This window comes from Stenella coeruleoalba (genome assembly GCF_951394435.1).
Source record: "Stenella coeruleoalba genome assembly, chromosome: 20".
In the NCBI taxonomy this organism is placed as follows: domain Eukaryota; kingdom Metazoa; phylum Chordata; class Mammalia; order Artiodactyla; family Delphinidae; genus Stenella; species Stenella coeruleoalba.
Window position 1 is genome coordinate 42,480,103 of NC_137166.1, and position 23,181 is coordinate 42,503,283.

General features: G+C 39.3%; 1 protein-coding gene across 1 annotated transcript in view; it reads left to right on the top strand.

The window, feature by feature from the left end:
* Positions 1 to 19,626, top strand: part of UBA2 (ubiquitin like modifier activating enzyme 2) — a 31,741-nt gene extending 12,115 nt beyond the window's left edge. The window contains exons 7-17 of the mRNA XM_079908168.1: positions 978 to 1,045; positions 1,493 to 1,614; positions 5,210 to 5,309; positions 6,209 to 6,375; positions 8,110 to 8,203; positions 8,291 to 8,403; positions 10,800 to 10,955; positions 12,568 to 12,664; positions 15,428 to 15,533; positions 17,101 to 17,237; positions 18,766 to 19,626. Coding sequence (XP_079764294.1) covers positions 978 to 1,045; positions 1,493 to 1,614; positions 5,210 to 5,309; positions 6,209 to 6,375; positions 8,110 to 8,203; positions 8,291 to 8,403; positions 10,800 to 10,955; positions 12,568 to 12,664; positions 15,428 to 15,533; positions 17,101 to 17,237; positions 18,766 to 18,947 — 1,342 coding nt within the window. The 3' untranslated portion in view covers positions 18,948 to 19,626. The remainder of the gene's footprint in view (positions 1 to 977; positions 1,046 to 1,492; positions 1,615 to 5,209; positions 5,310 to 6,208; positions 6,376 to 8,109; positions 8,204 to 8,290; positions 8,404 to 10,799; positions 10,956 to 12,567; positions 12,665 to 15,427; positions 15,534 to 17,100; positions 17,238 to 18,765) is intronic.
* Positions 19,627 to 23,181: the final 3,555 nt, after the last annotated feature.

A 23,181-nucleotide genomic window follows, 5' to 3' on the forward strand; every position in this document is an offset into this window, starting at 1 on the left:
TTGCAGCCAAAAAAAAAAAACATAGCTTTTTAAGATAGCTTTATTTTAAGCTACGTGCTTGAGGAATGGTTGGAAAGTTATTAAACAATTCTTAGGATAACTTGCTTAACGAAAGAGAATTTCAGCTTAATGCTTTTCTGTTATTTCTTATAAAAGAAAACCATCTTATTCACTGCTGAGTTTCTTGCACCTAGACCAGTGCCTCGCACATAATAGGTGGGTCAGTATTTGTTTAACAGCTAGCTGCAGGTATACTTCACAATTATTATTCTGGCAGTGGAATATTATCCATGTTGGAATGTAAAAGCTGCTCACGTGTCTCTTGATCAAAGATTTTAACATAGGAATTTGCAGAGCCTAGCTGGCAGAAGTGAACCTAGGTCTACTAAAATGTAGCCTTGCCTGTGTTGTGGTTGAAATGAGAATGCAAGCAGTTTTGTTTTTTTTTTTTTTTTATTTAGTTAGTTTTGGCTACGTTGGGTCTTCGTTGCTGCGTGCAGGCTTTCTCTAGTTGTGGCGAGCGGGGCTACTCTTTGTTGTGGTGCGTGGGCTTCTCATTGCGGTAGCTTCTCTTCTGGCGGAGCATGGGCTCTAGGCGTGTGGGCTTCAGTAGTTGTGGCACACGGGCTCAGTACTTGTGGCTCGTGGGCTCTAGAGCACAGGCTCAGTATGGGTGCATGAGCTTAGTTGCTCTGCAGCATGTGGGATCTTCCCAGACCAAGGCTCAAACCCGTGTCCCCTGCATTGGCAGGCAGATTCTTAACCACTGTGCCACCAGGGAAGTCCCTGCAAGCTGTTTTAAACAGAATGTTTTAATACTTTTAAGTTTATGGAACATAATTTGTCAGTTGTTTATTTTTCATCCCTACTAAAGATTTGAGATAACTAAATTTGTTGTTTTTGAGAAAAGTAGGAAAAGTTAACCTTTGTTCAGAGTATTTTGTTGTACATAAATATTTACTATTCTTAAATTATAGCCAGTTGTTTGGGGAAGAGGATGCTGATCAAGAAGTGTCTCCTGACAGAGCTGACCCTGAAGCTTCCTGTGAGTAAACCAGTTGGGGTATATTTTCTTATTGGTGAGCACTATCTTTATTTTGCTAATTTAATATTGATAGCTTAATGCGGGGGGAAATAATTGCTGTTATGTGCTAGATAATATGTATTTAAGATGTGTTTTTAAAAATGGGTACTGCCATTTTACTTGTGAGGAAACAGTATTCAGGGAAATTTTACAAATCTAGTAAATAGAGCCAGGAGTTGTTCCCAGATCTGATCATAGGTCTGTACTTGGAACTGCTCTACATATGGCCTTCAGAAACTGAGGCAGAAAAAGATGGTGATGAGCATGTTATATAATTCTGTCTCCTTGAACTCAGAATGTGTCAGATGCTGGTGACCTCCATGAGTGACTCTTTTTTCCCCTAAGGGTAGATGAGAGCTTAGTTCTATACTAACTACAGTTGAAAATAAAATGGTGTTTGTTTTGTAGGGGAACCAATGGAAGCCGAAGCCAGAGCCAGAGCATCTAATGAAGATGGTGACATTAAACGTATTTCCACCAAGGAATGGGCTAAATCAACTGGATATGATCCAGTTAAACTTTTTACCAAGGTTAGGTTTACTTTTTTTTATAATTGTAGATAGATTTTTGTTACTCTGTTTTAAACTAGTACATGATTGAATTACACTTCTTTTTATGCCTACTGCTGTCTTAGTGAATTCATTGATGCAGGTGGGATAAACAAGTTTGAGATTTTAACATCAATACTAAATCAGTATAGCATCTTTATAGAAGGTAAAATACAGAGGCTTGCTTATTCACTCTTGGTTGTCTTTCCTTCCCTCAATTTCACTGAACTTCTTGATTTTCTTTATATAACTGACTTTTGGTTCCTGCTGTTTCTTGTCTTATATCCCTTTGCTGCTCAAATCTTCTATTGAGAGTTTGGGTGACATGTTCTAAATTGCTCTTGAATCCCTAAGCCTGTGTTCTTGGGTGAATTCCTCTTCATTTTATATATTGTTTGCTCAGTATTTTTAGAGAAATCTGTAAGATTGCTTTAATTAGGTCTACCTAATTATGGCTCAGCTAGGCCCCCAGATCTGTGTTTTTAAAAGTCTTTTCTCTTTTCCCTGCTTCTTCTTTTTTTTTAATTAAAAAAAATTTTTTTGGCGGGGGGGTGCTTCCCTGGTGGCGCAGTGGTTGAGAGTCTGCCTGCCGATGCAGGGGACACAGGTTCGTGCCCCGGTCCGGGAAGATCCCACATGCTGTGGAGCGGCTAGGCCCGTGAGCCATGGCCGCTGAGCCTGCGCATCCGGAGCCTGTGCTCCGCAGCGGGAGAGGCCACGACAGTGAGAGACCCGCGTACCGCAAAAAAAAAAAAAAAAAAAAAAATTTTTTTAATTGGAATATAGTTGATTTACAGTGTTGTGTTAGTTTCAGGTGTGCAGCAAAGTGAGTCAGTTATACATATATGTATATTCACTTTTTTTAAGATTCTTTTCCCATATAGGTCATTACAGAGTACTGAATTCCCTGTGCTATACAGTAGGTTCTTACTAGCTCTTTCCTGTTTGAGAGAAATCCCTTTGAGTAAAGGCTAGCGCTTCCACCTGCTATTTTTCTGTCTTGTACCTTTTTCTTCAAATAGTATTTTCTCTCTCCCCTGCATCTTGAGTCTCCTGGCTCCTCCTGTCTGCTTTCTGACATGCACACGTCCTGTTGTCCTGAGCAAATGGCCTACTGCTCCCTCCAGCTTCTATTTCATCTTTCCTCAGTGACAATACATGTCACAGGTTGACTTTCTTAAACCTACTGCATTTATTTCCTCACTACAGCCTTTACCTTAGAAAATGGTTTTTATTTTGATTATACTTAAAATCAAATGCACTTAACTCTGATACGGATATCGACAGTGTTTTCCAAACTAGTATACATATACCTATTTCCATTCCAACCTGAGCAGCAGTTGAATGCCAGAATAATCTGAAGTACCTCTCCAATCCGTTGTTCAGCAGGTAACTTTAAGCATCTGCTGTGTGCCAGGGACCACTTTAAGTACAGAGGATTTAGTGGTGAAAGACAGAAAATAGGGTCTCAGCTCTTTTTAGGGAGGGAACTCAGCATCTAGAAGGGAAGTCAAACATTGAACAAGGAATTTCAAGTTCAGATGCATTGGAACCCTCTAATAATAAGTAAACTTAACCCCACTTATTATTAAACATTATTATTAAACCTAGTATGAGGGTTCGGAAGAGGCTGTCCAGAGGCTGTCAAGACTTCTTTAAAGTCTTGACATTTCAACTCAAGACTTTAAAGAATAAGGGTGGGGATGAGTGTGCAGCATATAGAAAGAAAGTTTTAGGTTGAAGAACTGAAATAATTCCCATTAAACGGGAGAGTGGAAAGAGGACTGGAAAGGTAAGCTGAGGTTAGATCTGGCAGGACTTTCTATGTCACGATAAGGATGTTATACGAAGACAGTGGGAATCCATTAAAGGGTAGTGTATAAGGTATAGAAAGTATGCAGTGCACTATTGTAGGACCTGATGTTCCTCTTGTAACCAATATGGGACAGTGCCTTCTGGAGTGTGCAATGCCAGAGAAATCTGAAGTACAACCCATCTGCATTCCCAGTGGAGTGTGGAGGAAAAGTTAGACTCAACAGGACTTTGTATGTATAAAGTCAGGAACGAAGAATAATACTAACTGGTTTCCTGCTGGGCAGCAGGTGAACAGAGGTGCCGTTCTCTGAGATAGGTAGGGTGGGAAACAGATGTGTGCGTGGGGGTTGGGGAAGAGGGGAAGGTGATAGAATTAATTTTGAGATTCTTCTCGGATATTAGCGAGATGACAGGTGGTTCTATAGGTAAATAGAGCAGTTTAGACTAGGGATTTGGTTGAGATTCATAGGTTTATAGAATGAGACAGGAGTGTGAAGATAGGGACTTCCCAGGTGGTTCAGTGGTTAGAACCCACCTGCCAATGCAGGGGACACGGGTTCAAGCCCTGGTCTGGGAAGATCCCACATGCTGCGGATCAACTAAGCCCATGCGCCACAACCACTGAGCCTGCGCTCTAGAGCCCGTCAGCCAGAACTGCTGAGCTCACGTGCTACATCTACTGAAGCCCGTGTGCCTAGAGCCTGTGCTCTGTAACAAGAGGAGCCACCGCAGTGAGAACCCTGCACACCACAACGAAGAGTAGCTCCCGCTCACCGCAACTAGAGAAAGCCTGCACACAGCAACGAAGACCCAACGCTGCCAAAAATAAATAAATAAATATTTTAAAAAACTTACAGTACTCAGAACTGTGTGGTTTTCACACTGAGTTGTACTCTAATTAGTTGTATATTTGGCTGGTTTTCAAAGATTAAGGATGCTTAATAAATATTTATTGAATTGAGTATATTTTGATAGAAATAGTTCTTTTAACTTAGCTACATCTAAATTCATACCCGGTACATACAACAAACCTGTGGAATAAATCAGTCAACAATAGAAAATATAGCTAAGGAAAAGGTAAAACTATTAAAATCATCTGGTATTCTGCCACATAGGAAGTGTGATTCATGTGATGGTCTCTCAGTCTACATGTGGTAATGTTTATGTTTTTATTTTCGAAATAGGAATTGTTTTGTGTGTTTGAGGTTATTTGGGGGGGCGGGAGCACATTTCAAAGATGTTGCAGATGGTTAAGAAATTCTGTTTTTGAGCCCTTTTTAAATGTGTGTGCTTTACTGGTATGTCCCACAAACTTGGAGATGTTGCTAACTGGTACCTTTAGGCTCAGTTCTTATGGAGTTCGTGTGTATTCACTTAGTCTGCTTGAATGGTATGATTGTGCTTCCGACTGATCTGAGGAGCTAATTTAGGGGAGGTGACTTGGGAGGACAGGGTCAGTCAGCACAGTTCAGAGTTCCCTTACTCTGCTTTCACCAGCGTCTCTGATTTTATCTGTTTTCACATACGGGGGTTTTGTGTAAAATTTCCTTTTACACAAAGTTTTAAGCTCCCCCTGCCCCTTTGAGAATTGTTAATCTACTGGTATATAACATGTGTTCTTTAAATCAGATTTTATAGTGTAATGTTTAAAGTAAATCAGCAGGGAAATTTTGTTATATTTTGTCAGCATAGGGACTGTAGAGTTCATGGAATTTACCTTTCTTCCTTTCCTTCTTTCCTTCTTCCCTTCTTTCTATCTTAGCTTTTTAAAGATGATATCAGGTATCTGTTGACAATGGACAAACTGTGGCGGAAGAGGAAACCTCCAGTTCCATTGGATTGGGCCGAAGTGCAAAGTCAAGGTGAAGGATACATTTTTGTCTTTGGGATAACCTAAATTGGAAATTCTCTAACCTAAAGTCTTTAAACAGCCCTGTCATTTCTTGGTGTACAGTGGTATACACCCATGGTAAGAAATTCAGACAGTTCAGCAAAGTATGAAGAAGGAAAATCACTGGAAATCTCATCACCTAGGGAAATAGTTACTATTAATGTTTTAGGGAATGTCTTGGTGATGACTCCGTGCACGTAGACGCAGACAGTTGTATATGCACTTTCCGTAAATGGAATCATACTATTTATATACTCTGACTTGCTCTTTTCAGTCAGTATTATTTAACTAGTCCCTTATCAGTTAACATTTAGTTGTTTCATATTTTCCCTGACATAAAGTGTTGTTCCTTTAACTTATTTATAACTTTAAGTGCAAGAAAAACTATTGTAGTAGTGACTACTTCCTTACCCACTCTCCTTCAACACATTGTGTCTCAGCTTGTTTTGCACAGCAGTGTTCAGCATAGTGGAACTTAAAAGGTACCAGGAGACTTAGGATGTCAGTTTGGAGCAGTTTTCTATAGTTATCTACAGTAACGGATATGTCACTTTATGGCCCAATTCAATTATTGCTCTAATAGCTTCCGCTTTCTGAATGCTAACTATGTTCTGGGCATAGTGATTATTATCTTATCTACATTATATTCTTGAATCCTCTAGTAATCTCCTTATGAAGTTCTGAGACAGTCTTGCACCTTTCCCATATCAATATTAGCGATTTTCTTGTACACATAAGTGTATCATAGTGATAATTACTTTAATGGAATTTGTTTCATATTATTTGATTTTCTTATCGTCGGGTATTGAATTGTTAAACAGAGTAGAGGAATGATGTTAATAGTGAAATTTCTAATATTCTTTTCTTTAGGAGAAGAAACCAATGCATCAGATCAACAAAATGAACCACAGTTAGGTCTGAGAGACCAGCAAGTTCTAGATGTGAAGAGCTATGCACGTCTTTTTTCAAAGAGCATTGAGACTTTGAGAGTTCACTTAGCAGAAAAGGGAGATGGAGCTGAGCTTATATGGGACAAGGTTTGTTTTGAAAATGTGGGGCAATTACTTGTATATCAAATGTATATTTTAGTTCTTGAGCTGTACCAGAACCTAGTAATTTGGGGATATTGTTTATTCTACCAGATTTTGAGGACATGTTGATTTTTGTTTGGATGTTTTCATCTCTAATTACTACATTGAACAATGAATTTTCTATATGTGAATTTAGGCAATATCATAAAACCTCATTTTAGATTCTCACGTGTTCATGGTTTATAAATGTGACTTTAATGGAGTAAAATGTTTATCTGACTTAAGCAAATAGGCTTAAGAGAACTTCTTACGTAATAGAGACTTGTTAATAGAAGTCATAATATCTTTTTGGAGACAGCAGCTCATAGGCCTAATTTGGCCTTGAGAGTAATAAAATTGCCTTTTAACTCTTAAAAGTCTGAGAGACTTCTCAATTGAAAAATGAGATGTAGTCTTTCTTACAAGTTAAAACAATATTTAAAAGTATTTTGCAGTTAAATGTTACATTTTGAAATTTGGTGAGTTTACTTATTTTTAATTGTAGTCAATATTTTCTGTGGCTGTAAACGATTTATCTGATAAAGTTTATATGTTCATGTATTGGTAAAGATTTGCTGTGAGTTTTAAAGTAAGGAGAAAAGTTTGATCAGTTTAAGAAAACTAAGGTAACTTTATGTGCAAATTTTGAGATGGGTTGAATCAGTCATCTGAAATAAAGCTGGTAAATTTAGATTGGGGGAGTCTTGTAAACATTAGTCTTTAGGGTTTGTGTGCTATAAGGAGTAACTTAAAAAATTTTTTTTTCATTGTTACTGTTACACTAGTGGTTTGGGAGGTTTTCATCTATACACAGGGGCTACATAACAAAACTTGGAACTGAATTGTTAGCCTCTGTGAGTAAACTCTGAAACTAATGGGTGTGATAAGCCAATTGCCTGGGGAAGTACCTGATGGACACTGTGTTAAATAATCATATTTAATCCTCACCACAACCTTACAAGATGTTTATATAATTTTCCCTGTTTAACAGATTAATGAATATTGGCTCAGGGAGGTTTATTTGCCTGTGGTTACATAGCCAGCTAAATAAGTACGTAAAGAACCCACGTTCTATCAATGCTTTTTCTTTTATACTTTGGTGTTTCTGAATTATGGGCTACGATAGTTTCTTCTCAGTTCAAAGCCGGAAACCTTGCTGAAATCTTACTAGAGAGACTAGGATATAGGCTCAGGAAGAACAGAAGTTGTAAAGGGAAAATTATTGTCCTGCCACATCTGAAAAGAAACAGTATAGGTCTGTGGAGTACATGAAGGGAGTTTGGAGAAGGAAAGCCAAAAGGAGTAGTTCAGCTGTTTCTGAGGCTTCAATGAAATAGCTTTCTCAAAACAGCTTGTGTTCCCTGGGGTCTGTACTTGTCAAACAACCTTATTGTTGACTGATGGACCCAAGGAAGGATTGTCACAATCAATAAATGGAATTGGTATTCTGGTCTATACCCTTAGTCTCCAGTGCATTTGTTTAAGCAGGAGTGAATTCCTAGAACCTGCTGGCTCTTGGTAAGACCACATTCCTGGATCACAGGAGCTGATGATGAGCCCCTGCCCCCTTCTCATCCAGAGAGGCCATCTCTTGTTCTAGTTGACTTGTTATAAATGTGTGAAACTGCTGTTCTGAAAGAAATACTGGCCAAATGAGTAAATTTGTGGGGAGACTTGTTAAATTGTTTAAATTATTGGCAGGATGACCCATCTGCAATGGATTTCGTCACCTCTGCTGCAAACCTCAGGATGCATATTTTCAGTATGAATATGAAGAGCAGATTTGATATCAAATGTAAGTTTTTTTGTACTTCAGTTGTATCATCTAAAATTCTAAGGTTTTTAACAGCTAAACTTTTTTTTTTTTTTTTTTTTTTTCCAGCAATGGCAGGGAACATTATTCCTGCTATCGCTACTACTAATGCAGTGATTGCTGGGTTGATAGTATTGGAAGGATTGAAGATTTTATCAGGAAAAATAGACCAGTGTAGAACAGTGAGTGTTTCTATTTGCAATTTTTAAATTAAAACAATAAAATTGGTTTAAAGCAATGGAAAAGTAATTATTCAAGTTACCTTGTGAGTTGCATGTTTAAGTAAGCTTCCTGGAAATTATAACAAAAAGGAAAACACATTTGCTTCTCTTATTTTTGTCACATTTGCAGAAGCTAGTTTGCTTCTAACATTTCTAGTTTTACTGATTCCTTGGAAGAACTCATTGTGTGAGTTCTTATATTAACTTTTCTCAATTGTTTTTCAGTTCTAAGAGTTCTCTGGTTTAAAATTCTATTTGGTTATTTTATAGTCCCCTGTTCTTCAGTCATTTTTTGTCACTCTTTTTTATTTTAAACTTATATTTGATCATGTTTATGTCTGAAATCTTTATGGATGAGTTTACAGTCATCTGCTAGATCTCTCTCATAGTGTTTTGTTTGCTTATGTGATACATGATTTTTTAAAAAAACAATTAGTATTTGTTAAAACTATATCTGTGATAACTTTAAGGACCTGTTGAAGGTGTGTTTCTTCAGAGAGGATTTTGTGTTTAATTTTATTTATTTAGTCTTTAAAATTTTATTTATTCATTTATTTATGGCTGCATTGGGTCTTCGTTGCTGTGTGCACGGGCTTTCTCTAGTTGCGGCGAGCGGGGGTCACTCCTCATTGCAGTGCATGGGCCTCTCATTGCGGTGGTTTCTCTCTTGTTGCGGAGCACGGGCTCTAGGATCAGGGCTTGAACCCATGTCCCCTGCATTGGCAGGCAGATTCTTAACCACTGGGCCACCAGGGAAGGCACCCAGTGCCATTATTAATGCACTCTTAAAATACCTTTTACTGTTTCCCTGAAATTTCAGGGTGAGGGAATGTAGACTCATATGATCAGTGAACCTGCCATCTAGGTTCAGTTTTCTATTTAAATTTTTATTTTGGTTGTCATGTTTTTAATTTATAAGAACTATATATTTTTTGATTTCCACCTTTTTATAGCAGCCTGAACAAGTGTCTACTTTGTTCTGTAACATCCTTTCCATTTCTTTGCTTTCTTATCTCTCTTCTTCTCTTGGGCTAATGATACCTGTATGTCCGGGCTTCATTTGTTCACATTTATAAATGAATGCCAGGATAGATTAATAATAGTGTTAGCCTGAGTATTAGTAGTGTTAGCAATTGTTTTTATTACTGTTCATTTCTACCTTCCCAGTGAAGATCAAGATCAAATAAGTCTGTTCTCTCATTGTACCCTGCTTCCAGCCCTGACAGTACAAATGTATATGCCTAGTATTTATTGTAGGGAGAGGCTACAGTAGGGCTCTTCCTAGCACTTAATGCCTGTCAAGGGATTTACTTCTTTAAGCTTCGGGGAATTGATGGGGTTCTTCTTTAGAGTTAATTCATCTTAGCAGATACCATACTACATGGTAATTGCACGATGAGAATTTGTGTATCAGTTTCCAATGTTCTGACATTTGTAACTTCAGTGCAGTTTTTTTTTTTTCCCCCTTGGTTCTTATTATTTTTTTGTTTGCGTATTAGGGAAATAGTAATAGGGCCAGACATACATTATTTTTCCTTTTATTATGTAAATGTTAATATCATAGTCATCTGAAAATTTGAAAAAAAGGCAGCACATTTGTTCCATATATCTACGAAAGCATTATCATTAATTAGAGAAATTAGTTTATTGGTCTTGTTAGAAGTTGGCTTAAAGTTGATAAGAATAACCACTAGGAAGGAACCCCAAAACTGATTTAATGATGGTACCAGAGACAAGTATGGTTAGGCCCTTATTCATGCCAAATTAGTTTGCAGAATAGCCTATATAGAGTCTTCAGTACACGGAGATTTCTTTTCAGTAAGCTCAGCCTTATTTACAAGGTAGCTAATTTAAAAAGAAGGTTGGAAAAATCAGTCTCTTAACAAGGTTTTGGGACTTCCCTGGTGGCGCATGGGTTAAGAATCTGCCTGCCAATGCAGGGAACGCGGGTTCAAGCCCTGGTCTGGGAAGATCCCACATGCCATGGAGCAGCTAAGCCTGTGTGCTACAACTGCTGAGCCTGCGCTCTAGAACTCGCGAGCCACAACTACTGAGCCCATGTTCCACCACTGCTGAAGCCCACATGCCTAGAGCCCATGCTCCGCAACAAGAGAAGCCACCACAATGAAGAGTAGGCCCCGCTCGCCACAACTAGAGGAAGCCCGCACGCAGCAATGAAGACCCAACACAGCCATAAATAAATAAACAAATAAATAAGTACATACTCAAACTTTTTTTAAAAAAAAACAAAAGGTCTTGATTTTCCTTCTGGAAGGGAGTATTTAAGTGAACACTGTATGATATATGAATTATGACTCAAATTTCTGATTTTTGCTTGTGTTTTTTTTTTCCCAAAGATTTTTTTGAATAAACAACCAAACCCAAGAAAGAAGCTCCTTGTGCCTTGTGCACTGGATCCTCCCAACCCTAATTGTTACGTATGTGCCAGCAAGCCAGAGGTGACTGTGCGGCTGAACGTCCATAAAGTGACTGTTCTCACCTTACAAGATAAGGTAAATGCAGGACCTAGTTCTCTTCCTGGTTGTTCATTTTTCTTTTTATAAGAAAAAACAAGTCCCCTTTTGCCTTTTACAGTGTTACTGTGATAACAAACTAAAAGCCAGATAATTACCCTAATTACTGAGGTGTGTTGCTCTGGTATCCTGGGTTGTTTTACCATCTGGGTCCTGTTGTCTTTCCTGTCTGTGGTTCCAGAATATGTGCTTCACATCCCAGAAGGGAATAGGTGTTTTTGGCTAGAATATGGAGCACAGGTGGTACATTGGTGGACAGTATCTTAGTAAGCAAGTTCTTTGTTTCTCAGGCAGTGTGTAAATTCTGTATTTTCTTGGCAGATAGGAGGTATCCTTACGTGATCTAGTGACGGTCCTGATTCTGGTATGTTAAGTTAGTCCCTGAGAAGGTGCATCGTTTGCACACTTGGATTCACCTGTAGAGCTCTGGAGTGAGAAATGGAGGGTTAGGATATGGTCTGGTTCTATAGCTTGGTCCTTCAGTTCCTCCTAGTTTTTTTTAAATTAGGAAAGATTTAAAAAATGGCCTGGGGCTTCCCTGGTGGCTCAGTGGTTGAGAGTCCGCCTGCTGATGCAGGGGACACGGGTTCGTGCCCCAGTCCGGGAAGATCCCACATGCCACGGGGCGGCTGGGCCCGTGAGCCATGGCCACTGAGCCTGTGCGTCCAGAGCCTGTGCTCCACAAAGGGAGAAGCCACAACAGTGAGAGGTCCGCATACCGCAAAAGAAAAAAATGGCCTGAATGGGTTCCACTTCACACTTTGCGGATCGTTTCAGATAGTTCCTCTGATTATGTCCATCATGGTGCTACATATTTATATATCTCCTGACATGGGGGAGTAGACCTTCGTGGCCCTAATGGCTGCTTGAGAATGAATGGCCTTTCTCCCAGAAATGGTTACAGAGGGCGGGTTGATTTGAGCTTATGTTTTGGATGGGGAAGCAGCAGGACTTGATATACTGGAGGGTGGTTGCCTCATCTTCCTTCTTAGGAAAGAAACGATTATAGTTGGTATCTACTCATTCTTGAGCTAAAGGTAATTCCACTATTGGACCTTTAGAGAGTTCCTCCATTGTTTGGTTTTTCTGTTTGTTTGTTTGTTTTATAGGATCAGGTAGAATTTAATAGTATTATCACTCCTGATCCGTCTCTGAATTTAGAGATGGAACTTGGGAAGGGGAAGACTGTTTATCTGAGAATCAGATTGATGAGAAATATTTCACCTATAAAACATCTGTCAGTACGGGTTTGGAATAGAGACTAAGATAAAATATGTCAAGTGTCTAGCTTAGTACCTAATCTGCTGGGAACGACAAAATACCAAGAGCCAGCCAAGGAGTTCTCAGTCCCCATCTGGAGGAAGTTTTACCTGATCTTTATCAGTGGTCAAACATGGGGGTGGAACATGGGCATGAGATAATTGGGTACGTTCCCATTGCTTTCCTGCTTGCCCTAAGGTACCTTGAAGAGCAACTTGGCTCATTTCCAATGGAAGGGGAAAGTTAAGAGCCTTTATGAAAAAAAAAGTCTAGGCTTTTTATGGTCTTTAATTCCATATGTTAATATTTTGAATCTTTTTTTTCCTTATAGATAGTGAAAGAAAAATTTGCTATGGTAGCACCAGATGTCCAAATTGAAGATGGAAAAGGAACAATCCTAATATCTTCAGAAGAGGGAGAGACAGAAGGTATTTATTATACATGGCCTGTGTTCACTCCCCCTCATTTGGATGCAGACTGCCTGTGTGAAGGAGTGCATGTTAGTTTATCCGTTCACTACATATGGTACTCAGTACCTCAGCTGACGGGTGATGTTTGTCCAAGAGTGGGGAAGCCTTGATAGCCTGCTCGTGATATAGAGCAGAGAGTATTGCTGAAATCAGTGCCCAGTTTTGGTTTTCTTGGCTTTCCTTTTCGGAAGTTTAAGCAGTTCATCCCTTTTGTTAATGTATTTGTTATATAAGGTGTAATGCATTAGTTTCTGTTTAAGCTTTCCAAGTGAGAATTGTGTTGTGGTTATGCCTCCTTCAGACCACACTGGTCAATCTGATTGGACTTAGAAGTTCCCACACCTCATTTGTCCTGACGGGGAGTGTCAGGATTCTTTTTGGCTATAGCTCCTTGTTAAGAAATTTGGAGATATTAGGTCATGAGTAATTGGAGGTTGCGTTTTGGCTGGGTCATAATCTGTTTTAAGAGTCTAGTTGAATATTTAAGCCCCATTCTAGCCATCTGTCTCTTTTAAAGGCTAGGACCTTAAAAATGGAAACTGGTCAAGAATCTCAGTGGCTTAAATGTGGTCCTTTTCCACAAAATACTTGTGCTACTGAGGGTGAGAGAGCATTTATTCAAATATGTTTGGAGTCCTTCTGTATTGCAGGCATAGTCATAGATATTCGTAATTCAAAGATGAATAAGATAATTGTCCCTGGCTTGAAGTGCTTACAGCCTAGAAGGAGAGGAGGGGTTATCAACAAGTAGATTTAGTGCCGTCTAGGAAATACTATAGAGAGAAAGTGTACAAAGTTTGAATTGAAGCTTTGTAAAAGGAGTGTCGGGGAGGGGGTGGGGTGTCCCAGGAGAAAGAGGACTCATGGGCCAGTTCTTGAAGAAGAGCTGAGGGGGGAGAGTCTGCATTTGGGCAGAATGAACAGCATCTACAAAGGCATAAACTTATGAAGCAATGTAAAAGCTTTAGAAATGGCCAGGTATTTTGTTTCACTGGAAGGTGGGGTGCTGTGGGGGTTGGCAGTGACTGTGCAGCTGGAGGATTCGCTGTGTCATATGTGTAATGTCTGTTTCTCTTCCTCCTCCCCCAGTATCCTGCTCCCACCAGGGTTTAAGCAGGGAAGTAATACATAATCTGCAGGGGGGTGAGATAAGGATGTAAGAGTAGAGGCAGGGAGTCAGAAAAAAATGGAGGGAAGTGAGGGATTTTTACTAAGGCAGAAGCAAATGGCAGATTTGAGATTTGCAGAGGCAGAATTTAGAGCACAGGTGAAGAAGAGTAACATTGTTAGGCTTGGACAGAACTGTTGCCAAGACTCTGGCTTCAGAGGTGATGCTAATTCACCAGGATAGAATGCTCAGTGACTGGGTTCCCTTTTGAACATGTTGGGCTGAGGAGTTTTAGTGAGTGTGAAAGGGCTTGGAGATGGAAGTCTGGATAGAAACTATTTTCCAGAGACATTCTAGGGAGACTAAAAAGGTAAAATAAGAAATAAAAACTAAGAACGCAAAAGATTATTAGATTATGTAAAAAAATTATGTAAATTTAAACATAAGTAGAATTTAAAATACAGTTTACTTAGTATGTGCCAGGCATGGTGGCTATAGGTCAACAGGTTATACACAGTCTGTAGACACAGAGCAGATACTCAGTAAAGCTGACTGAGTGTTGTGAGGGGAGAGTGTAAATTGGCAGCTAAATGAGGAAGCAGTTTGTAAATGAAACTTGAGTGCTTTTACAGGTCAGGAGAGAGGAGCATTTGAACATGCAGGAGAGAAAGGATAGTTAAGGCAGGATGGCCCTAGAATAGGTAGGAGGAGGTGGTGACACCAAAAGTTTGGTTGGAGAGATTGTTCTTCATTGGAATATTTATAATCCATGTAGCAAAGGCTTACTGAGTGCTAGTAGATGCTAAGCATGGTGGGCTGCATGCTGGGGATATTCAAATGAAGCAGAAATGACATGTGGAAGAGAGAACTAAGGTGGAATTATTAGTTTTTGGAGACCCTGCTGTCTGTCCATTGAGAAATGTTGAAAATTTATGTTGAAAAATTCATTGAAATAAAGTTTCCTCATACTTCTGAATTGTAAAATTTGCTAAAAGTAGTTTGTTGGCATTTCTGTGGATAACCTCTTTAGAAATAGAGTATATTTTGAACAATTCTAAAAGTTGTCACTGACTCCTGTAGGATTCCAGATTAATTTGGTTTCAAGGGGAGAAGGTTCTCAGAACTTCTCACAGTTCGATTCCCTTGAAGTAATTTTGGTAGTTAAGTTTTCAGGGCTGAGTAGCTAAGTGAGTAATACTTTAGTGGACTAGTTTACTAGGGCTCCCATATCAAAATACACAGACAAGGACTTAAATAACATTTATTTTCTCCTATTTCTGTAGGCTAGAACTCTTAAGATCAAAGTGTTGGGAGGGTGGGGGGAGTTGATGGGTTTGGTTTCCCCTGAGGCCTCCCGCCTTGGCTTCTTCTAAGGATACCAATTAGATTGGATTAGGGTCCACTCCAACAGCCTCATTTTAACTTAATCACCTCTTTAAAAAGCACTGTCTCGAAGTATAGCCACATTGTGAGGCACTGGTGTTAGAGCTTCAGTGTACGAATTTTTGGGAGATAGAGTTCAGCTTATAGCAGGGGGTTTACCTTTAAAAAATTAAAGTGACTGCTCCACGGACATATAACTAAAGCATCTAAATTTCTTTCAAATTTTCTAGCTAATAATCACAAGAAGTTATCAGAATTTGGAATTAGAAATGGGAGCCGGCTTCAAGCAGACGACTTCCTTCAGGACTACACTTTATTGATCAACATCCTTCATAGGTAGGAACTATTCATATTTTAAGTGTAAGAAGTTATTTGAATATACAAACTTAAGATAAAGTGGAGAGAAAATGTTTTCTTACCTTTAAACTTTATTGTTCATTTGAAGCTGCACCATGTATATGCTCAAGTTGGCCGCTAAGTTCCCTGAGGTTTGACCTACAGAAAAATCTGAGAATCCAGAAAGAAAAGGGATAAGCGAGAAATGTTTAAGGGTTAACTAACTCATCAGTGGTGGCTGATCAGAAAGACCTAGAGAGGGTAGAAATTCAGGTGTTTGAATAGTTATAATCAAGGGTGCATTCATTTTGATAATTGAACTAGAATAAAAAATTTTAATTAGTTTTAAAGATGATTTGAAAGAAAGAAATATTTCTCCCATAAAACAGGTATTTCATTGTGATCTGGAACAGTAACAAGAGAACATTAAAATTTATCCTATATAGATTCCTGGGTCATGTATTTTTTTCTTTTTATTTGATTTTATATCCTGCCCACTTTATAAAAAAGCATCCAAAGTGCTTGCGTTACAGGATATTTGCACATATGTAACACAATTTAAATACAGATGGTCCTCCACTTTGGTGTGTTTATCTGCTGAATGAGGTAACATGCTCGTTGCTACCCTTAAACTGCACCCTGACTCATTACTTTAGGTAGCATCTAACAAAATGCAAAGGCTGCCACCTGCATCCACATGTTTTTTGCCAATGTTGCTATCTATATATCCAAACATTTAGAACTTGTGTAGTTGTTTGGAGAGTATTATATATATACTTAGTTTATAAAAAGCATAAAATGACAGGAAAAACTGAATGTGGGTTATTAGTATAAAATGAGACAATTGAGTGAAAGGTAGATATCGCTAGGGAGTCATATCTGGCCTCGATTAGACACCAGTTGGATGTTAGTGGTGTGCTTGTGTTCAGTTGTGAAAGGACATGTACAATAAAATGGAAATATATCACATGGTGTCTAAAAAAGGAGGCATAATTAGGGTTTTTTTTATCATATTTTTTAGCTCTCTGGGAACAGAACCCCCCTTATAACATGTAAGTCTTTTGTTTGACTTTCATGCATTAAACTTTTATACATGTTTTTGGGAACTCATTACAAAAGCAGGGTGCTGCCTGTAAAGATGGGGAGAAAACCGAGAATCCATGTAACTCTACCCCCAAACACTAAATTACTCTGGTCAAGATCAGAGTACAGTGTATAGAATCTTTTCACCTAGTAGCTGAAGAAATAATGCCTAAGAATTACATCAGGCCTCACAGTTTTCAACTCATTTTCTGCTTTAGCAATAAAAGTTACTTAACATTTTTTTAAAAAACCCTTTCCCTGAATTGAAAGTGCGATGTTATTGACCATTTGAATTAGAGTTTTGAATTATCATAAAAATCTGTTATAGTCTTTTTTAAAACTCTTTGAAAATCAGAATCCAAATATTTGGCGTGTACGTAGTATACACTTTTTGAGCTTTGAGGACAGTTTCTGTCTGGTGTGCCTTTGCTTTTGTAAGTAGTATAGCAGTGGTCCAGTGTTATAGTACATGGTTCTCTTACAGTGAAGACCTAGGAAAGGATGTTGAATTTGAAGTTGTTGGTGATGCCCCAGAAAAAGTGGGGCCCAAGCAAGCTGAAGATGCTGCCAAAAGCATAACCAATGGCAGTGACGATGGAGCTCAGCCTTCCACATCCACAGGTGAGTCATGGCCCCCCGGCCAGCAGGTTGTTAATTTACCCACCAAGCACGACTATTTAGAACAAACTGATTATTTTATGAATGTTGACCATAAAGTAGAACTCCGTAGGACTACTAGAGGTGTGTGTTGGTTTGGCATTGTTTTAATGAAGCTTTGAATGTATGAACCATGAAGATATTTAAGACTGGGTAACATTTTTATGGAAAATAGACACTTTATTTTTTTGTTCGTTTGTTTTTACGACTGGAAATATCAGTTTACTGGTGTAGAAAGATGGTTCATTCTTAGTAGTAGTAGTTTTGGATTTTGTATGCCTGTTCGTAGGGGCAGTAAATCAGTGCATCTAACTATTTTGAGTGAACAGATGCTTGGTAAGTATAACATTTTAGCATTTCACAGTTTTCTCAGAACCAGTGTGACTTCGGTAAAGTGCACCAGAAGCTTTCTTTTCCTGGGTGTTCAGTGTTGGTGCTTTACTGTGCTCTAATGTAAACATTTACTACCTGCCTCACCCCACCCCAACTCTCTCTCTCTCTCTCCCTCTCTCTCTCCCTCTCTCTCTCTCTCTCTCTCTCTCTCTCTCACTCTCACTCTCACTCTCACTCTCACAGTCTCTCGTTACTACTTTTTCACTTGTTTTCATTTCTTTGACCCTGTGTCTTTGGTGTTCTTTGGAATATGGTGGTTCCTTGGTTTTCATGTTCTCTGAGAGTTGTAAAGATGGACTTTGAGGTAGTCCAGAGTGTGTGGGCCATGGGTTCATGACCTTTTCCCCCTTCTGAAAATAGAAAGGTTCATCATCCTCCTTTAAGGAAAGGACTGGTAGTTTTTCAAAAATCATAATTCAAAATGTGCATTTATTGATGCACTGCTGTGGATAGGTTTTGGAGGCTCTAGCAATGAGTAAGGTAGGTGTTCTGCCTTTGATTTAGTGCAGTGGTGGGAGATGGGTGACACAAAACCAACCGTAGTGTAGGGTTAAGAGCATACACTGTAGAGCCCCACTCTGCAGGTTTGAATCCTGACCTCATCCTCTGCTACTGTGTGACCGTGGGCAAGCCTCTGCCTCAGTTTCCTTTTCTGGAAAATGGATAATAATGTTATCTTCTTTATACGGTGGTTGTGATGATTAAATGAGTTGTATATGTGAAGTGCTCAGAACAGTTCCTGGCACGTTGTAAGTGCTATGTATATGCTGTTGTTTATTACTACCACTGCTGCGAATATTAGGATATTCACCCTCCTCTTTTCTGTTGGAGAAGTAGAAACAAGGAACTGTAACAATTCCTTTGAATTATATAATGCTTGTTAAAATTTTTGTTTTGATTAAAAAAGAAAGAGGTGCTTGTAACAGAAAACATTAAAACACTACGGAAATATGTAATGTGTAAAGCCAAGGTCCTAAGGGTAGCCATTCTAAAGTTTGGTGTGTATTAGAAGAGTTAGTTTTTCACATACGTAAAATTTTAGTGATCTGCTAGTAACCCCCCACTTTTAACCATTTTTTCCCTTTTTTTCTGAAATAAGCACAAGAGCAAGATGATGTGCTCATAGTTGATTCGGATGAAGAAGGTCCCTCAAATAATGCCGACATCAGTGAAGAAGAAAGAAGTCGCAAGAGGAAATTAGATGAGAAAGAGAATGTCAGTGCGAAAAAGTCACGCACAGAGCAGACAGAGGAGCTTGATGATGTTATAGCATTAGATTGAACGGAAATGCCTCTGAACAGAACCCTCTCACTGCAGTAGGCCTTCTGGGCAGAACCAGGTTATTTGTTATGTCCTTTGTTCCAAAGGGAAAAAATTGGCACCAGTGACTTGAAGATGATTCTGCTCCCTTTGAAAGCATTCATTTTGCTAGAACTATTAGAAACATTGCAGTATGCTGTATTGAAAGTAGGAATATAGTTTTAAAACCCTTTGAACAAAGTGTGTGCATAACCAGTCATGAGATGGAACAACACAATGCATGTTGCCTTTTTAATGTAAATACCCTTAGGTATCATTTAACAGTTTTACAATATTGTGGTTTAGTAAAGTTGATACCTGGTTATAAATATTATGCCTTTATTTTTGGTTAGAAGAAGAATTATTTTTAGCCTAGATCTAACCATTTTCATACTCTTAATTGACTGAAACAGATTCAAAGAAGTATCGAGTGCTATGCATTGAAACTTGTTTTTAAATGTTAACTGGCACTATGTATATTAATGTAAAACAGTTGTTAATTTACTCAAGTTTTCAGCTTGTACTGCCTGGTATGTCTGTGTAAGAAGCCAATTTTGTGTATTGTTCCAGTTTCAGGTTATTTATATTTGATGTTTTGTAAAACTCAAATACGACTATACTGTACTTATGGACCAAATAAATGGCATCTGCATACTTGTTATACATGCCTGCACAGTTCACATTTCTGCCGGGTTTATACGTTTTATTTGCTGCAGGCATGCTATATTCTTTGCTTTTAGAAAATTAACTCAGAAACGGACGTGGAGGTTACAAGACCTCTGCTGTTTACCACAGGTGAGTATGTTCTGAAAGAAAGCTTTTAATGCCATTCGGATTGTAAACAGTTGGCCTTCTGTTGAGAACGTTTAAGTGATCTTTGCTCGGCCCCAGTAACTTGGAGCCTTCGATTTGAGACTCCACGGGGAAAGCCTTTCCTCCACTCTGGGTTGTCCCCAGGTCATCCAAATCCCTTCTTGCATTGTACCATTCAGGACCCAACTCTGGCCAGCAGATGTGACCACACCAGTGCTGAAGGGGCAGTACTCACATCTCTGTCTCGGACCTCGGAAGGCCTTGGCCTTTAGGCCGCTGTCACACAGATGTGCCTGGAGTTTTTGGGTAACAGAAACCCATGAAGCTGTTTGCCCAGTTCTGTACCTCTCTGCCTTTGGTATTTTTGGCCACAGTCAGCCAAATTTCAAGTTGATAATTCTCTGTATTGTTCCACTTTGTGTAATTCTTTCTCTGCCATCCAGCTTACTCCTCGTCTCTGTCATTTGTAAATTCATCATGTAATCAAAGCCTTCAGAAAAATCGTGGCGAGCAAGACTCAGCCCGCAGGAGCATGCTGCTTGACGCCTCCAGGATGAACCGACTTCCGTTCTTCAGATACGACAACTACAAGCAGGCTAGGTTCCCACCCACAACTCTATGACCCTGTGAGGTTCACTTGGCCTCTAGATTTTTTTGGAGGTTTCATTTTCCTCCAGAAAAATAAATGTCAAAATTACAGAGCTGTGTAACAGATAAAAATGAGATATTCTGGAATACCACCTCTCAGAAGCAAGTTTTGGTTAACTGGTTGGTCCCTGACGATCAACTCCCATTTTGAAATTTTGCATTCCGAAGAGCTCTCCAGATTTGAAAGTCTCTCCATTCCTTAAAACCTCACCCTTCACCCTGCCTTTTTAGACACAATTGTCAACAGTGTATTTCTGGCAGGTTGTGTACGTTCTTTGGTTTTCTCTTTCCCGTTTGAACGTATGTGGCGTTAAACGCCTGTTTGATCTGTAGAGGTGTGTTTCTATCTTGGCAGAGCAGTGGTGGTCATCTTTGCAACAACTCTGTGACCACTTTTCCAGCAGTTTCTGTCCGTTTTCTACTTGTTTTTATAAAATCTGGGTTTACCAGCAAAGCAGGTCTGACTGCAGTGTCTTGTTTAACTAGACTAAGATTCAAGCTGCTCCCATGTCCCTGGAGAGTGGAGATACTTTAGATCTGGCCTTGTATTCATGGTTTTCCCACATGGGTCTTCTTAGTGGGCGGGCTGGAAGCAAGGCTCCACAATAGTGTATCCCTGGCAGCTCCAGCCTGAAATACAGTCTGACAAACCATCTTCCAGCCTCATTGGGAGCAGTCTGGCGACTCAAGTTTACCTAGAGAGTTCATTGTCCCAAAGATCATTCCACGTACTTGGCATGTACCATGAAAGGATTCAGTGTTTTAATATAGAGCCTGAACCATTAACGAAATAACTAATCAGGCAAAGATCATCAGTGGATATCAAAACCTTTAGTAAAAGGCTCCTGAGAACAGAACCTTTGCAGAGTGCTCAAATGTTGCTGTATAAAAAACTCGTGAAAGGAAAAAGCTCAGTCTTGACAATGGACTGATCTGTCATCACTGTAATCAAGTGATCAAACCTAGCATCACTAATGGGACAACCTGGTATGTGCTTACCGATGAGATGTTGATTTAAAGAACACAACACCACCTAGGCACCCCCCGAAAAAAGTAACTTATATATAGCATCTAGACTTCCAACTGACAGGAAGTAGAAGGGGTACGGGAACAAATTAAACATTTAGAGGAAATAATTGGACAAGTATAGAATGTGTGATATTCTAGAACTCAAGTGCAAAATAAATGACAATTCTTGTGACAATTAGAAATTTGAAAGTGGAATAAGTTAGGTGATAATGGAATTATTTTCGTAGCTATGGTAATGTTCTTATATAGGCCATTGTCCTTATTGTGACATTAGAGATGAAGCTCAAAATACCTACAACTTTTAAATGGCTCAGCAAATAATACCGGAAGAAAAAAAAGCAAAATTAACATTGAATATAGATGGAGCCTATATACGTTGTTCACTCTGCCATCTAACTTTTCTCTGAAAACTTTCATAGTAAAAGTGGAGATATATATTCTGTATTTTTCTTTAGTGCCTGTCTCTTTTTCAAGTTTCGTATTGAGTATATCCTATGATTGAAGTCAGAAAGGTAATAAAGATTATTAAAAATATCAGATGGAATGAGAAAGTGTTACAGCGATTCCTGGGTTGGCATTGATGAAATCAGCTTTGCTCGTCCGTATCGCTAGGCTGAGACTTAGGAGGAAGTCTTCATTTGAGCCTCCGGAGAACTAAGAAGAGGACCAAATTGTTCCCAGGAGATTAAAGGGCCACTTAGAAGTGGCCAGAAAACGTTTGGTTCATAGTGCATGTTCCTGTTCCTGAAAATGGCCCATTGATGGCACATATATCTGAAGGGGACTTGCCCCATGGCCAAGGACGATGGGCAAATTTAAGCCTCTGGTAATACAGAAAGCAAAAACTATTACAAACCCAAAGAAATTAGGGAAGAAAAACTGTTGGCACGTGTTTCTAGTCATTGGGGCTTGTAGGTGTCGTGAAGATCTCTCATTTCCTTGCATCTTAAAGTAGGGTTCCTGAGGACCAGGATCCATTTGATTGTTTTGCAAGACATATTTAGTGAAGTATTTCTATAGACACTTTCATACTGGGAATACATTATTTGCATTCTGCACACAGGGAACTCCTTTTGAACTGCTCTCACTAAATAAACTGCGTTGAACTATAGGGCTCTGATGCTGCTTTGTGCTTGCATGTATATATATATATATATATATATCTTATATATTCATTTTATTTATTTATTTATTTAATTTTTTTTGGCCAAGCAGAATGAGGGATCTTTGTTCCCCAAACAGGGATGGAACCCGGCCCCGGCAGTGAAAGCACAGAGTCCTAACCACTGGACCGCCAGGGAATTCCCTATAACAGTTTTAAGAAGTTTATCTTATTTTTTAATAAATTTATTTATTATTTTTGGCTGCGTTGGGTCTTTGTTGCTGTGTGTGGGCTTTCTCTAGTTGCGGCGAGTGGGGGCTACTCTTCGTTGCAGTGCGTGGGCTTCTCATTGCGGTGGCTTCTCTTGTTGCGGAGCACGGGCTCTAGGCGTGCGGGCTTCAGTAGTTGTGGCATGTGGGCTCAGTAGTTGTGGCTCGAAGGCTCTAGAGCACAGGTTCAGTAGTTGGAGAGCATGGGCTTAGTTGCTCTGTGGCATGTGGGATCTTCCCGGAGCAGGATCGAACCCGTGTCCCTTGCATTGGCAGGTGGATTCTTAACCACTGCGCCACCAGGAAAGTCTCCAAGAATTTTAAATCTTGCAGCAAATGATGACTTACTACACAA